This window comes from Hibiscus syriacus, unplaced genomic scaffold (genome assembly GCF_006381635.1).
Source record: "Hibiscus syriacus cultivar Baekdansim isolate YM2019G1 unplaced genomic scaffold, ASM638163v2 tig00001349_pilon, whole genome shotgun sequence".
Lineage (NCBI taxonomy): Eukaryota > Viridiplantae > Streptophyta > Magnoliopsida > Malvales > Malvaceae > Hibiscus > Hibiscus syriacus.
In genome coordinates, this window is record NW_024061867.1 from 618524 (window position 1) to 636456 (window position 17933).

Below are 17933 nucleotides of genomic sequence, written 5' to 3' on the forward strand. Positions count from 1 at the left end.
CTATATATCCGAATCAATTTTTAGGGCCATAATATGCTTTCTTCTTCCTTTAGCTATTGCACAAGAGTGGAAGTATTTGGTAATTTTATCCCCATGAGTAATCCACTTGCATCTCGCCCTCTGAGCCCAGAGAAGTTCCTCGTGTCTTAAAATAGCGTCCAGTTCAGTCTTCAGTTCAGATTCAATATTAGACAGTCTGTTAGAGTTATACTTACGAAGAGCCTTATCAATTCCCTTTAATCTAGAAATAATTATCCTCTTCTTTTGATTAATGCTTCCAAACGTTTCTCTGTTCCAAATACCTATGCTTTGTCTGATATAGTTGAGGTTATCCAAAAAATCATTATGCTTAGCCCATTCTTTTTTCAAAAAATTAACAAAATCCGGGTGCTCCATCCAGGCTGCCAGAAATCTAAAAGGTTTAATTCTACTGTCTTTGTGATGTTGATCAGTTTGTAGCATAATAAGACAGTGATCAGAACCAATACGGTCAAGATGATACACCCTCGTATATGGGAAAACTTCGAGCCATTTCATATTCATCAAACAACGATCAAGTCTTTGCCAAAGGTTTCCTCTACGCCAAGTAAATTCATCTCCTTGGTAATTAACATCTATCAGTTCATTGTTGAAAATAAAATATTGAAAGAGCTTGATCCCAACTCTATAACGGTTGTTACCACCAAGTCGTTCTTCAGGTTTCAGAATACAGTTAAAGTCCCCTCCTAGGATCCAAGGAGCATTATTATCCGGTTTAACCTTCAATAGTAATTCCCAAAGCTCTTTTCTAATACTTTGGTTAGGGCTAGCATACACAGTTGTCAAGTATTCCCAATAATTACTATTTCTGCATCTGAAATGAGCATGGATATATTGGTTAGAAACATTTAAAATCTTAACCTCCACCGAGTTATCCCATAAAACCCAAATGCCACCATTGTGCCCTTGCGCTTCAACTCTGAAAGAATTGTTGTAACCCATACTATTGATGATTCTATCTGCTCTTCTCCCATTAATATGGGTTTCCATCAGAGTAATGATCTTAGGCTTATAGTTATTGACACAATCTCTGAAATGTCTTCTAAAGGAGGGCTTGATGACCCCTTGGGTATTCCAAAACATAATCTTCATCATCTTTAAGCGAGAGAGGTAATATTATCTGTCTGTTCCTTACTCTTCTGTTATATTTCTTGAATTTGGCTTTGATTAGGCTGTTCCACAAGTTGGGTCAGATTAGTGTTAGGACTTTTATTATCAGGTGGGGCTAAATTCTCTAAGTTCATGTTATTTTCTTGGATCCAATCGGATAGAAGTGGAGCATTGGGAGTGATAGGGTCTTTAGATTTTCTAATTTTCAGACCTTTGTTTTTTATACGTGAAATATGACTAGGCTTCTTATTGAAATTCCATCTAGAGGTTTGACTGCTTTTGTAGTCCTTTTCTTGAATCGAAATAGCTGTGTGGTTTCCAGTTCCCAAACTTGATCTGTATTCCTTGATGTGAGCATTCTCCTTAGCAGTAATTTGTATTCCTCCATTGTCCTGTTTCCTGGTAGGGTCTTGACCTATTTCCATTTCAACTTCTATAATAAGGACCTCAGTTAAATTGTTCTGGTCTTTCCCAACATTAGTGGAGTTATCTCTCTTTAGAATCTGTTATGTACTTTCTTCTCCCTGTGATGCATTGGCTATGTTGTCCATCCTTCTTCTATCCTTCGAGCTATTTCCTGTCTGGTTTATAGTTTTTTTTTTTGAAATGGTGCCAGCTTTATGCATCTCCCCTTCCCTGTTCATCTATTGGTACTCTTTAGTACTGTGTATGGGTTCTTCCTCTAACATTTCTTCTTGAATAGGTGTAAATCTGGATCCCTGATTTGCTGCTATTTCCACTTCTTTATTTTTACTCTGAGTTCTTTGAAATTTGTTGTTTCTGCCTCTTGGTTGAACAACCATCCAAGGGCCAAAAACATTTTTTTGTTGTTATCTTTTGTTGAGAATGATTCTCTGTTCTGGTCAGTATTAGTAGTTTCCATCTGATTTTTCTGCTGATTGATTTTGCAATTTTCTTTAGCATGACCATAAGTACCACAGTTAAAACATATCTGTTGCAATCCTTCATATTAAATCTGATGGATAAAATCACCGATCCCCACGCATGGAATAAGCGGTTTATTAAGATCAATAACCACTGCAACTCTGGCAAATTTTCCTCTTTCTCCAGCTTTGGTATTATAATCTATTTTGATGACTCTTCCAATGGTGTTAGCAATTATTCTAATCAACATTGTATTATAATACCTGTAGGGTAGTCCAGTGAGGCGCAACCATGCAATGACTTGTGAAGGATGCTTTTCGGATGTGGAAAAGTTTCTTGACCATGGTTGAACGGTTAGGTAGCTTCCATAGATCATCCACGGACCCTCAGTAAAAAATCTCGTATAATCTTCAAGATATTCAAATTTCACTAAAAAGTAATCATTCTCAAGATAGATCAAGTTGAAATTTCCTATCGGATTCCATAACGCATATATTTTGTTAATCAGCGCCTTATACCCAATCTTCTTTCCCAATAGTTTCGTAATAACAACTTGCTTCATGTTTTGATCTATCAGGTCATGGATTCTTTTAGAAAAGCTTATCCTTGGAAATTCTCCGGAATTGTCCATTATGATATCTCCATCTTGAAATACTATTTCTTCTTGAGGCATCTTGACGGGAGGGTTTTTGCTGTAGTTTGAACCGCTGGCCACCATAGCAACATAAGAAATTCTTTCTGGATCTTTTGGATAATTTTTGTTTGTTTCGTTTGCTTCTTGAGATCCTTCTTCTGTTTGCATATTATATTCACAAATATATTAAAATATATTTGTGAATATAATACAATTATGTCTTTTAATTTGTCACATAATATATTAAAAGTAATTTTTAAAATCATTGTTTAAAAAGAGATTGTCTAACAAAAGTTCATACTTAGTGACAGATCAAATCATTTAGAGATGAGGATGTACACGTCCACTATGATATTTGAATTTTTCGGTTAATTATTTATTTTGTTAATTGTATTTATTCTAAAGTTTTATTTGCGTCTGTCCTACTTAAAAATTTCATGTTATTAACATGTGTGTATTCAATGGCGGAGCCACAACTTGGTAAGGGCGGGTATGTGCCCACCCTAAAATAAAAAAAATTTCTTCGATTAATTACTTATTTTATTGATAGTGTTCACCCTGAAAATTTTCTTGTCCACCTTGAAATCTGAATTTTCTTCGATTAGTTAATTTTTTTACTGATGATATCCACCTTAAAATTTTATTTATACCTATCCATTTAAAAAGATTTATTGTTAATATATATGTGTCAACCTTCAATAATATTTTTGAATCTGTTACTATACTTATTTATATTTAAAAATATTTTTAAATCCATCGATGTTTTTATTTTAACGGCTCCCCTCATACTTTTGGGATGAAATTTTAAAATTTCCTTTTTACTATATCCATCATCTTCTCTTGAAGAAAAACAATGAATTTTCTTCTTCCTAATATACAAATATTTGTGGCATACATAAAATATTTAATTAGTTATTTATAGAAAATAGGATAAAAAATTGATTCATTTAAAATGTTGAAAAAATTTATTTGTTGAAATAAAATGTTTGTTATGATATCATTAAAATGATAAATATAAAATACAATGTTTTCAGAAAGATACATAAAATATAATATTTTTTCAGGCTACATACAATCATAATATGTTAAGTCTATCAGAATAATAATTCAAAAGATGTCGAATGATCTTGTCGTCTTCCTAAAATCGTTAAGTAGTTCGCATGTGTTTCTATCAATATTGTAGTAAATATCTTATCCCATAAATAATATCCTCAATATCCTAAATAAGCAAAAAAAAAAATCAACTTATTATCTAACTTTTATTATAGTAAATCAAATGAATAAATTAGATAAAAAATTATTTAAAATATGAGCCAAATCTAGATTAAATTATTTAATTAAATTTAATTTAATTTTTTAAGTTTACAATACAATGTATTATTTTAACTTTATACAGCTTATATTATGTAAGATTTAAATCAATAATAATAGGCATAGATAATTATTTGTAGATTGAGGGTGAAGTTTTAGATTAAAGGAAGTTGTAGTTTTGTAAGCTGCTGTTGATGCTACATTTGCCCAATCCCTGAGGTTCCCTTGAAAAGAAGGTTAATGTCGACAACTAGAATACATCCAAAAGGAAAAATAAGACTTTTGATTAAGGCTGGTTTGTGTCATTGTGTGTGTGTTTTATTGTGTATTTATATAACTTTTAATTTTTTATAAATATGAGATACATAAAAATAATATATGTTCAAAAAAATTTAGTCATTTGACAAGGAACACTAATTTTTACATTGCTCAAATCTAGAACCTTAAATAATAATAAAAAGTTTCTTAAGCACTAAGAACCCTTGGTTCATGTTAAATTAATTTACTTAATTAGATTTTATATTCGTCGTTTATTTATATTATACATACTATGCTTCAAACATAAAATTCATATGAATTAATAAGTAAATATTGGCTCACTGATTACCTAATGGTTTAAATAATTATAAGTTGTATTATAAAAGTTTTAAAAGATTGAGAGTTTATTTAAAAAAATGATTAATATCTTTATATTCTCTTGAACGAAGATTATTTATTATTTTACATCATATCATATTAAGGTTGTCATGAAGTAGGTACAAGTACTATAAATATGGTGTACATCGTATTTGAGTTTGTATTTAATTCATAAGTTAAAAGTTGGGTTAATGTAAAGATATAATTAATTTAATATTGATGTGATTATAATATTTCAAAAATTAGAGCTCAATTTATTATCTAGACTATAATTCAAGAACCTCTCAGGGAATTAACTTTTAAAATTTAGAGCTCAATTTATAATTTAGACTATAATATTCAATGAACCATTGTTAGAAAGTGGCTCTTAAGACTAGAGAGGGTTGAGAAGCGTTGAAGTACTTCCCACTCATTTTCGTTCATTCCATATCCATCAATGGCCGGTCGACGACAACCGAGTAACCCATCCAATGCTTTTTTTTTTCGTGGATTGAGTTTAATTTGCCCATATTTTGTTGGGCATTTCTTCATCTCTAATCGAAGTGACATACGGGCCCATAAAAGATTAGGAATTGACCCCCAAAAAAAAGATTTGTTTATGGAAAGCAAATAATATTTTTTTCTTAAAAGAGTTAATTGTATCACGTCTCCAAACTATAGCCATCACTTTAAATTGGTCCTTACACTTTTGATATTCTAATCTTATCCTCAAACTATGATACTCGTTCTAAACTAATCCTTAACTTTTGAGCATTCTAATTTCATCCCTAAACTATGACCCTCTTACTAAACTGGTTCCAAAACTTTTGAATATTCCAATTTTATCCCCAAATTCATCCAAATATGTAATTAGTTCCAACCATAATTTAACCTATTTTTTCCCAAACATATAATAATATAACATGGCCTTATGATTTTATTAATAAGGGATGCCATTAGTATCTACGTATTGTTTGGGATGAAATTGGAATGTTCAAAGAGTTTGGAGACCAGTTTAGAATAGAAGTCATAGTTTGGAGATGAAATTGAAATGTTAAAAAATTTATGGATTAATTTAGAATGATAGTTATAATTTAGGGATGAAAATGAAAGATTTAAAATTTTTGAAATAAATTTAAAACAAGGGTCATACTTTGAGGACATGTGATGCAATTAACTCTTCTTAAAATAACATGTAAAGTTTAAATTTTGGTGATTGTTGTGAATATAATAAATTCAATTAAAAAGATTTTTTTTATAATAAGTCTCTACCATTTTAGATATGAATTAATATGTTAATAGATTGAACATAGATAGTTATATAAAAAAATAGAATAAAGATCTATAGATAACTTATATATATATATATATATATATATATCTCACAATTGTTATACATTTAAAAAGTTATTCATCGCACGAACTAAGTGGCATATGTGATAAAAGAATTGTTGCTTTTCCTTAAGGACTCAGGTTCGGGCATTGAGAACGCTAGGGGAGTGGGAATTCAATGTCAAAAGGTTGATAATTATCTTTAAATAAATACTATCTTGTACTTACCTCGTATAAAAAATAAGTTATCCATCCAGTGACAATGATAATTTAGACACTATTTGTAGGCGTTATTACTTAAAACCTCAAAAAATATAATTTTTTGAAACAATACCCACAAATTAGATTTGTTAGAAAAATACCTCAAAACTGCACACGTAGGACTGCCTCGCGTCCTAAGAAACGCGAATAATAGTCTCGCGTTGTACAAGGCACGATGTGCATTCAACGTGGATACACTTTTTAGAGAATATAATTTAATATTTCAATTAATGACCTCATGTTACGCATAATGTGATGTCTCTGAGATATCAAAAAATTATCGCGTTCTCAAAAGATTTGAAATTTGATTCCACAACCTCGCGTCCTAGAAAGCACGAGGTTCTTCTATACGTCTTATACAACGCGAGTTTGCCTCGCTTAGGCGGTGCGAGGACTCCTATAAATATGTCCCTCAAAACCAAATTCCTCACACTTTTCTTCCAAAAAAAATCTCTCTATCTCATTTTTCTCTCTTTTATCTAATCCATTACGATTATTATGGCGAGATTAGTGAGAGTTAATCGAAGGCATGTATTCGATTATTGGCGAACAAATCTTGAGGTAATATTTATTTATTTATATATTTCGAATAATTTATTTATCTATATATTTTGAAAAATTAATTTACGTATATGTTTATTTTGAACAATTTATTTATTTATTTATTTATCTATTTTAAGGGTATAAATGTCTGTTGACATGTTACATCAATCGTTTCACGGACCTTATGAGGTAATTGATAATAATGATAATATAATTGATAATAATGTTACATGTGTAATAATCATAATAACCTTATGAGGTAAGATTCTATAAGATTAGTCTTTGTGTGACACTCGAGAAACAACAAGGAAACCCGAGTTACTTTAATAGTATGATGATCGTCTTATGTGTATATGTTGAAAACATTTTGATATTTCGATTTAACAAATTAAGTGTTAATGAATTTTAAGATTTTATATTGAATTTTAAATTATATATTCGATTAAATTATTTGAATATCAAAATATTACTCCAAGTTTTTCAAATATCAATTTCAATCCTTACTTAAGTGTAATATTACATTTTAATCTTAAAATATATTTTTAAACAAATTTTACAAAGTATTTGGAGTCTTAAACGAGTTAGGCTCTGATGCCAAGGAGCTTTGGAATAAGCTCGAGGAAATCCATGGAAACAAGAAAGAAGAACCAACAAAGGTTGTCTTTAATGGCTCTTGAAGAGCCCGAGGTATCTTCTAGCTCAAATGAATTAAATTCTTATTCTTTTGATGAGTTACAAGATGCTTATAATAAGTTGTATTTGGGATTTGAGACCATGAATTCCAAATATAAGAAAATGATTTCAAAATTTAAAATCGAAAACGATTTTCTTTTGAAAACAAAAATAGATTTTGAAAGCCAAAATGAAATTTTGAAAAAGGATTTAGATCTTTCAAAAATAAAAATTGAAAGTTTTGAAAAAGAAAATATTGATTTAAAAGTTAAGCTTGAATGCTTAACAAAAGAAAAAGAAATCATTTTAAATAATTCATTTAGTTCAATAATGATAATATGCGCACACTGTCATTATCATGGCCATAAGGAACATACTTGTCCTTTGAAGAAAAAAAAACGTTTTAAAATTAGACAAGTATAGGTTCCGAAAGGAACAAGAGGCATTGAAACTAACGTCCAAGGATCCAAAGTAATTTGGATACCAAAATCTACTTAAATGTCTCTTGTAGGTGTGTGAGAGCGATGGTGATGAAAATGATGATATTCAAGATGCTTCAGCCACATATGAAAAAGTAATGAGTAACCTATAAGCTTAATACTTATATTTTTGGTTATTTGGTTGCTCATTTGATTTTAAGCATGCATGAGTTTTGGTTTTAAATGATTATGCATCATTGTTTTAATCTCATGTATGTTGAAAAGATGATTATGATGAACATTTTAAAGATATATTAATTTTTAAGAATTTTTAGTTCATCATAATAAAATTTTGGTCAAATTGTTTTTAAATGCAAATGATATCCCTCTAACAATTGATATCAACTTTTCAAATACTTTGATTTTATAAATTATAAATTTTTGACCTAAAATTAAATGTTTATGCATGTGATTTAAAATGAAAAAGATATATCTCTAACAATTGTTATCAAAATTTTCAAATGCATAACATTTTCGGAAAACTTTATGCATATGCACTTAATTTCAATAATTGATATTGCATAAAGTATTTTAGACTTTGATGTATTGAATTTCATGTGCTACTAACATGTTTGTTATTCTTTGTTGAAATTCAATTTTATTTAAGTGTCATGATCTTAAAAGCTAAATTTTGTTTGGAATGCTATTATTGAGGGGGATCTTTGATTTTTCAAATGATTTTATTTACTACTTACTCTCCAAAGTTATTTTGAACTTCAAAGATTGAATTATTTTTTATTTAACAAAAAGGGGGAGAAATGTTAAAGTAAGAGGGAGTAATTTCAAAAATGATTTTCAATCAGAAAATCTTAAAATTACTAAAATGTTTTGTTATATCAAAAAGGGGGAGATTGTTGAAAACATTTTGATGTTTCAATATAACAAATTAAGTGTTAATGAATTTTAAGATTTTGTATTGAATTTTAAATTATATATTCGATTCAATTATTCGAATATCAAAATATTACTTCAAGTTTTTCAAATGTCAATTTCAATCCTTACTCAAGTGTAAGATTATGTTTTAATCTTAAAATATATTTTTAAACAAATTTTACAAAGTATTTCGAGCCTTAATCGAGCCAAAAAATATTTTATTTTTAAAGGGCTTCAAGAAAAACCAGATTCCCAAGGGGTGCCGATTCCCCCCTAGGATTTTGGCTTCGAGAGAAAACAAAATATCCAAAGGGTACCGATTCCCCCTGTGTAACGGTCGAAATATTTGAATTTTACACTACATGAACTGATTCCTTATGAGGGGTATCGATTCTCCCTACGCTCCAAGCTGTTTTATTAATTGATTATCATCCCCAAACGGCTCCAAAACATCCCCAACGGCTATATACGACTTCAAACACATTCCAAACTATAAATACAAGCTAAGGACACTTGAAGAAGTAAGAGAACAACTATCCAAGCAATCAAACACAAGAGAAGAGTTTTTCATTCTTATTTCATCTTTCTCTTGTAAATATTTTTCTCTTGTAAATATTTTGTTCTTGTGAGCTTAATTATTGTAAACACCTACCTTAGAGAGGCTTTCTTGTTTACATTTCTTATCCTTTTGTAAAGGGGAAAAGTTCTAGTTCAGCCCGGAAAAACTAGGGAGTTGTAAGGTTATCTCTTTGTACTCAAAAGAAAGAACAAATTAGTGGATTTGTTGGAAAATTTTTGGTGAGGAGCTAAGGTAGTGGACGAAGACTTTGGTTGAGAAAGTCGAACCACTATAAATCGATGTGCAATTCCCTATCTTTCAATCTCCTTACTCCCTAAACACAAAACCATTCCGACTCCTCTTTGCAAACCGTTCCGGTTGTCGATTCGAGCTTCCGAAAATCCCAACAGTATAGAATATCCAAATATATTTGAGTCAGTGCGACGAAACTTCAATTGCTAGTTAGACATAGGCTCTGATGATATGTGACCCAGAGGCGTCCCAAGTACTATGAGGAGTAAACTAGCAGGATGTAGGCTTCAATGCTATGTGACTCGGAGGCGTCCTAGGTATCGAGCAATGAGGGCCTTTCTAGGTGAAGATTCCAATGCTATGTAACCCAAGTCTAATCTAGGGTACCTTTGGTAGAATAGAGGAGTGTGAGTACTAGGATGCTAAGTAATCCTCTAACTAAGCCATGATGCCTATCATTGTTTGTGTGATTGAACTTGATGTCTTTGTGATACCAAGTACTATCATTTTGTGATGCATGATGATGCATATAAGATGATACTGAGGTTAGAGACCTGATATATGTTTAGTCATGGTGTTGCTTATGTTTATGAGATTCATATGATGTTCTAGATTAGTGATTATACTATTGGGCCTTGTAAGTTCAACGTTCGGATTTTTTTGTTCTTAGGATAGTATATTGAGTCGTTCGAAGAGCACCGTTGCAGCGAGATTTCCAACATTCCTCACATAGTACTATATGTTTATTTGTAGTGAGCATGTGTATTCATAGGACCCTTACTTATGTATTATGATTTGTAAACTTTAAGTTGTATTAATTGTTTTAAACAGTGAAGCTCCAATTTATAAAAATGATTTATTACTATTATTAATGTCTTTTCAAAAGTATATGATGTTTTAAATGAAAAAAATGGTTAGTCACTTTTATGGTTTCGTGTGACATTCAAATCTTCCGAACTTCGGATCAGATCGGATTAGGATGTTACAATATCAAAGATAAAAATTAGATTATTCAATATAATCTAATCAAATCAAATTACAAAATTATAACCAATTTAATTATGCCGTGTATGAATTTTATCTTGTGTATAAATCTTATTTTTCCAGTCCCTTTCCTTCGTCCGTCCCTCCTAACATCCCATTCGTTCTTACCTCCCAACAAAGAAAGCAAGGACGACATCAAGGACCATTTTGGTGAGTTGAGTTTAATCGGAAAAGAGAGATTAGAAAAATATAAATAATCAATGTTGTGTAGTCGTTGACAACGAAAATAAGGATAGAGATTTGAGGGAGTTTAGTAATTTTAAAGAATTTAGATTTATTTTTATAAAAGTAATATTTTTAATATTTTTAAAAATATATTTTTTAAATATAATAGTAACGCTTGTCACTCAATAATTTTTTAATCATTAGACATTTAAAAGTATAACGAGAAAACATTAAGAACATATTTTTAAACAAAAATTCTTTAGACACTAAAACTTAATCTTAGATATAATTTGAACATTTATTTTTATATTAAACCTAAAACTTATATATAACAAAAAATTAATACCTTTCTTTTATAAACTATAAGAGTTCGACATACATATATCATAAATACGAATAATCTCAAATTCCTTAAATCACTAATATTTTAAAACATTGATAATGAAACAGTTAATTTATGATTTAAAAAATCAGTATACATGATTAATCAAACATCTTTCAATTGGAATATCGCATAAAATAAAAATGTGTTTAATTGATCGTTATTTTTTAAAAGTATTATTGATTAAATGTAAGTTTACACTAGGTGACTAGAATTAGTATTATTTTTATATATTTTTTTTTATAATTTTTGTTAATTAATTATAAAAAATGTTTTATTTTAGTAAAAAATCCTAGAACATTTTTATGTATGGCAAGAGGAATGTGGCTTTGAAAGCTCACGCAAACGCACGAAGTTCCACTGCACACTATTTCCATTTCCCTACTATACGGCTAACGAGAAGAATTAGGGAGCGTTGTTTTACCTGCCACTGCCGGTAACTTTATCCTTTCCACTATATGACAGTTACCTTTTTCTCCGGTTTTCATCATCCTCTTACGAATACTTTTCGAGATCTATAAAAGCTGACCCAGATTTCCGTTCCCTCTTCTCGAAACAGTTAACTCATTGTTTCTCTCTCAAACTGATCTAGTACGCTTTAGATCTCTCCCGGTAAGTATTGACCTTAGGTTTTCGTCTTCATTTGTTTTATCTTTTTGCTAATTTCTTTTGAATTTGAAGAAATCAGAACCATAGATTACTGATCATCTTTTGATTTTCTATTCACGATGACTAGTCTTTTCTGCTTCTTGTCGCTGTTTCTGATGCTTGATCGTTTCTTGTAATCATCGTATGGCTACGTTTGATACCGTTTTCTGATCTCTATTTTCTTTGATTAATTTCTGATGTATGATTGAATAGCTGCTTGATTCGTCGTTCAAGTTAATTTTTGTTAGACTGATTTGATTTGTTGGTCGATGCTTGATATTTAGCCGGTCAAGTTTATGTACTGGTTTTTGTACAGTCCGATAGAAAAGATATCCTGGGAACCGTTAACGTTTATCTATTAAGTATACACACGGTATCGGTGTTTTGCTAAATCGACTGACCTGCGCGTGCTGCAAAAAATTCTCAGATGCTATTATTATTATTATTATAAAAAATTTTGTTGATTTTGGTGCAGGGGAAATACTATAAATTTTGTATTTTCTTCGAGGAAAATAGTCCTCTTAAAAATGTTATTTTCATATTAATTCCTTCGTGAAAAATCTTTAGGCCCATGTTAATCTTATGGAATTGCTTTTAGCTTTCTAATAGTTAATTTGTAAGTTTTATAGGTTTATTCGGTTAGTAATTCTTAGTTCCTCCTCCCTTTCTCGACAAGGAAAGCAAGCTGTATGGAACCCTTTATTTTGTTTTCTGTGGTTGTTAAAATAATTAATTCTATTAACTCTAGGAAGCATTGAAGTCTTACAATGGCGGATAATGGGGAAGGAAAGGAAAACATCCCGCGTGGTAATGAATGGGAAGTTGTGTCCCTTACCTCATCTGCATATGCTGCCGCTCCTGGTCCAAAAGAAGTTGAAACAAAGGATGATAGTAAAGGTGATTCATATGAAGTGGAAGAAGCAGAAACTTCTCGTGCTTTATTCATGTCCAGTCACTTTGTCTTTCCCCCCAGTGAGCATGAAAATTTGCCACTGGAACCCGATAGTACTAGCGAACATGCTGGCAAGGATGTGATCTCTGAATCCGGTGTTGTAGAAGAAGGTGATAGATCTAGGACAAAAGAAGAAGAAGATTGGTCTTTGAAAGGGTTGAATGTACATGACGAATTTCCAGGTATGGAATTTTTTGATGAGAAACATGGTCCAGAGTTTGAAGAAGGAACAACACTTCAAGGACTGGGTTTGATCAACAAGGACCAGATTTTGTATAGTGCTGCTACATTTGGTTCTTTCCATAGTGAGGAAGCACTCGGTGGATCAACCACCACGGTTTCTGAGCTTATTGAAGCTTCTGAGCAAGGTTTTGGTTTTCCTTCAGACATGCCTGAGTCTGCAAAGCCTCTACAAGATAAATCTGATGGCTCTGATCTCCCTTGTGAAGCTTGGTGGAAGAGAAGAGCAATTTCATTGTATGCTCATGCAAAAGAGGTAAATGCCTTTTGGTCTGTTTTTGTTGCAGCCGCTGTCTTGGGCCTTGTGATTCTTGGGCAGCGTTGGCAACAAGATAGGTTGCAAGCATTGCAACATAGTGGCAGCTCAGTCTCAAATTTACTTTTGTGAAGGAAGAGGTTTTGAGAAGGCAGGTTCTACATTTTACCTAGTGTTTTCATATTATCATGAATATGTGTGTCTACTATCTATGTGAACATGGATAATATGTAGACTTTGGAATTGATAGGATTAAACGGTTGGTAAAGTTGGTTGTGTAATATTTTGCAAAAAGGAAAACCTATTTCTTGGTTGGACTAAGTAGAGAGGAATTAAAGAAAAGTTGAGGAAGGAAACAAGATCCTATGCTCTACTATTTTATATTTTTTAGTGACGCCCTGCATGTTAATATTAATTGGTTTAGAAACCATACAGTTGCCAACTGTTTATTCAACAATATTGAAGTTTAAGAAACTTGTCAACTATTTATTCAATAAATTTGGAACTTTTGGAAGTTGAGATATCTGTTCGTTGTAGGCGGCTGTCTTAGATCTGAACTGTTCTAGTACCAGTGGCGGATCTAGAAATTTTTTTTAGAGTGGGCACACTTGTATTAATAACATATATTTTTTATATGGGGTAGGCATAAATAAAATTTTAGGGTGGGCACCCAAAGTAAAATGAACTACTAACATAAGGATATTCGGATTTTAGGGTAGACACGTGTCCACCCCGGCCAAAGTCTACATGACTACATCTGCCAATGTCTAGTACTATGCATCTTGAGCACGCGGCCTTCTTATTTCTGTATCCCTTTCACCCCCTTCTTTTTCTCTCATCTATGACTTACCTTCTTTGTCTTCAAAGACCGACTTTTCTTTTTTTACCTTTTGGGTTTTGACAGAAGACTGGTAGGGTGCTTGGTTCGATATATCGCCTCAAAGAAGTCATCTCCGGTGGCCACCGTCAAGGTTCTTTTGGAAGGGTCACCTTCCCTAGTGAAAGTTTGAACTTATGATGATGAAAAAGCGAAGTGAGGAGATTGATTGGGGTGTTGATATGTTAGTTTGCTATTTGATTAACTTATTTGTCTTTATCTCTCACGAAAAGCTACATAGCTGCATCCTAAAGAGTTTCCGAATTGTGTTTATATTACCACTTTCTGTGATCTGTTTTTTGTTCTTGTGATTATATAGTTACCACTTACCGCAACCCCACCCTTTTTCTTCATGAACGAATGCAACAATTCATATGCAGTAATAATGTTATTCGATATCAAACGATCAAGGACAAACGCACTCTGCGTTTCATCAATGTAATTATCCAAATAAACTGCATGCAGAACACCAACATTTTCGACACTATTTTGTAGATGACATTGCATAGATTAATTGTACGGAATTGAGTTAATTTAGTAGATGAAGCAACTTTCAGGATCAAAACAATGCGAGTGTGATTAATAATATCTATTTATGCCCTTCCTTTGATAAGATATAAGCAGTAATCTGACAGCTCAGTACCAATCAAATGCCAAAACCGTTGGTAAAATAAAGCACCAAGCCCATCTTCTCCCGACGCTTTTAGTGGACACTAAGTCGTCACCGCGTTAGTAACTTCCTCCTTTGTGAAAGATCTCGAGAGTGAATTATTCATCTCACCCGTAATACAAGAATCAATACCATCCAGAACATCATTAGCAATCGAAGGAAAAATTGATTGAAATAAGTTATGAATGTACCATTGTGCTAAATTTCCCATCCACTCCTCGTCACTTTCTAAAACCCTATCTTCATATTTAAGAGCCCTTATACGATTATGCCACTTTCAACTGGACTCAAATCGATGAAAAAATGATGTATTATTTTCACTTTTTTTAACCAATTAGCATGTGCTCGTTTCCAATATAACTCTTCCTTATCTGCCTCTAAATTTAGTTGCATTCTCGTATCAATTATGTTTCTCAGGACATCATCCGTAGGAGAAAGCTCCACTAATTCAGTTAATTTATTTTTTAAATCATTCGCTGGCATGTGATTCTTATGACAGGTTTCCTTGAACCATTTATCAATACCATGACACATAAAGCTTAACTTCTCAGGAATTGAACTAGTGATCGCATCCACACACAAACTTTCTAGTAACCATAAACCTTCGAACATAAGTGTCAACACTGGGGTACAACTGCCGTGGTCGTCAGAGTAACAAATAATGGGCAACGATCTGAAAAACTGTGCATTAAATGTTGTAGCGAATACTGACGAAAAAGACTCAGCCATGAATCATTAGCTACTCCTCGATCTAGCATCTCTCTTATATTTTTTTCGCCCGTAGTCCTCTCTCCCATGTAAACCAAGTACCAGAATACCCTATGCTATGAAACCGACAATCATCAAGTACCTCGCAAAAACTCCTCATTTGTCTTTCGCTACGTACCAGACCCCCTCTTTTTCATATGAGAACATAATCTCATTAAAATCACCTAACACTACCCACGGCATATCCAGAATATCGTTTAAACTCCTCAGAAAATTCTAAGATTCTACTCGTCTACCTTCCTCCGGAGCTCCAAAATAACTCATGCATCTCCAAGTAACCCCAGTCTCATCATCAATAATATAATCAAGACGTATGTGTGCGAAAAAAAAAATGAACGTAACGAAACATTACAATTAGACTTCCAAGCTAAACATAACCCTCTGCAAGTACCTCGCGACTCTACTTCAATTTCATTAATAAAGCCACAAGATTTTCGCATATTTACCATACTGATTCTCTGTAGTTTTATCTCCATAAAAAAAACTACAGAGGGATTAACGTCTTTCAGCGCATTCCTGAGACGACGAACCATCCTGGTCATCTCCAATCCTTGGACGTTCTAGCTTATGATTTTCATTACGACTAGTTGACCTGCGAATTCAGGCCTGCCGATATGTTTTCTCGTCCAGCATCATTTTCATTAACTCTTGCTTTCTCCATCGAGAGACTCCTTTGTCTCTTACCCCCATCCAATTTGTGCATCGGGATATCCCCCTCTGCCGATTCCATCAATACATCCATGTTCGTCCTCAAACTACTACAACCCCCCTTGATGTCTCAATCCAGCGTTGATTACTACCTCCCCTCAAACTGCCCCCCTTTATACTCGAATTTTCTCTCTCTTGTTTGTTGCTCCCCCTCCTCTCGAAGCCATGGACTAGGCGTAAACAGTTTACGTCGCGGTGGGATTCTCAATGAAATATCCCACTGCAGCATTAGCTTTTGTTTCTGTTTAAGAACCTGTAAAGGACAGAAACCTTCACCATGTCCTAATTTCCCACACAAGAAACAGAAGACTCTCAATTTTTCATATTGAAATGTGGCGTAAGTGAAACCCCCATTTGACAGAGCTAGCTTATTTTTCTCTTCAAAGGCTTCCTGACATCCACCCTAATCTGAATGCGTAAAAAACCCTTGTACCTTAAAGCAATAGTCGATGCATCAAAATCCACATAATCACCTACAAGCTTTCCCAACTGTCTAGCAACTTGTTCAGAAATAAAACCAACCGGTAGATCATTGGCCAACACCCAAAAGTCCACATTATTAAGTTCCACCAAATTCGGGTTTTCATCCTTCAGTATCCTATAATCGATCAGTTAGTGGGAATAAAAATACCAAGCCTTCACTCCACGCCCTCTCTACGTCCACCTCATGATAAAACCGAAACAAATATTGTCCAGCCTCCAATTCGGTTATCGAAACACCTCCAATGAGATGCCAAACCTTCGCCAACATGGTTTTCATCGCTTGAAAATTCACACTGCCTGTTGTTAAAAATCTCCATACCAGACAATTCTCAAATGATACTAACGGAGTAGTATCTGTATTCTCCAAACGAAGAACTTCCTCATCCTCCAACTCCAAATGCCTCTAGTTCATTAACAATATCCCCCATCACTCTCCCAGCACTTGTTCAGATGCCCTAACGAACAAACCCCAAGATCAAAACAATAGAGAAACAAAAGAAACAAAAAGGGTCTAGAAAACGGCTGAAAACCCTAATGTTGGGTATCGAAATATATAATTCCCTAATTGAATATATTCATAAGGTTTCATATAAAAATAAGTATTCAAAAATTTAATTATGGACATTTAAAAAAATTCGCTTAAAATAGACGTAGCATTTTCAGCATTACTCTTAAAGTGTTTACACTGTAACGATAGTTAGAAATCGTTATGAGGCACATAACACGTGTCACATGTAAATTTCTTTTTATTATGTCACATGTAAATTTCTTTTTATTAAAAAATAAAATGAAGCTTACCATTGTTAAGTATCGTGTTATGTATAATTTAAAGAATATTAATTTTAATATGTATAAGTATTGAGTTACAAAATTTAATACTAGAAATATTCTTTTTGTCCAATTAAAAGTGTATTTTTTATTTTTAAAATTAGAGATGACTATTCAGCTTAGTTGGTAGAGCATAAGATTTTTAACCTTGAGGTCGTGGGATCGAGTCCCACGGAGGGTATTTCATAATTCGGAGGTCTTCTATGGAAGCTGCTCTCAACCTGGTGTTGGGGGCAGCCTACTATCTTACCTCCCCTTTACATATGAGAACAAGGGACATCCATTTTTATTTTTAAAATTGTCACATTCAAAGTATCATATTAGAAAAGTCACAAATATCAAAACTT

General features: G+C 32.6%; 2 protein-coding genes across 3 annotated transcripts; one reads left to right on the top strand and one right to left on the bottom strand.

Annotated features, from left to right (window-relative positions):
• On the bottom strand, positions 1 to 1134 carry LOC120125428. Its single transcript, XM_039143859.1, has one exon. The coding sequence runs from the start codon at positions 1132 to 1134 to the stop codon at positions 1 to 3; it is 1134 nt and encodes a 377-aa protein (XP_038999790.1).
• Positions 1135 to 11562: 10428 nt separating this feature from the next.
• Positions 11563 to 13399, top strand: LOC120125953 (ATG8-interacting protein 1-like). 2 transcript variants are annotated; one of them, XM_039144269.1, is made up of 2 exons: positions 11563 to 11768; positions 12531 to 13399. In XM_039144269.1, the coding sequence occupies exon 2, from the start codon at positions 12572 to 12574 to the stop codon at positions 13382 to 13384; it is 813 nt and encodes a 270-aa protein (XP_039000200.1). In that variant the 5' UTR covers positions 11563 to 11768; positions 12531 to 12571; the 3' UTR covers positions 13385 to 13399. The 2 variants fall into 2 exon arrangements, with proteins under 2 accessions (XP_039000200.1, XP_039000206.1); XM_039144275.1 differs by having other exon boundaries at positions 12553 to 13399.
• The last annotated feature ends 4534 nt before the right edge of the window (positions 13400 to 17933 follow it).

Excerpts from the sequence above, each read along its gene's own strand:
- LOC120125428 (XM_039143859.1), bottom strand. The coding sequence starts at position 1,134 with ATGATGAAGATTATGTTTTGGAATACCCAAGGGGTCATCAAGCCCTCC.
- LOC120125953 (XM_039144269.1), top strand. The coding sequence starts at position 12,572 with ATGGCGGATAATGGGGAAGGAAAGGAAAACATCCCGCGTGGTAATGAA.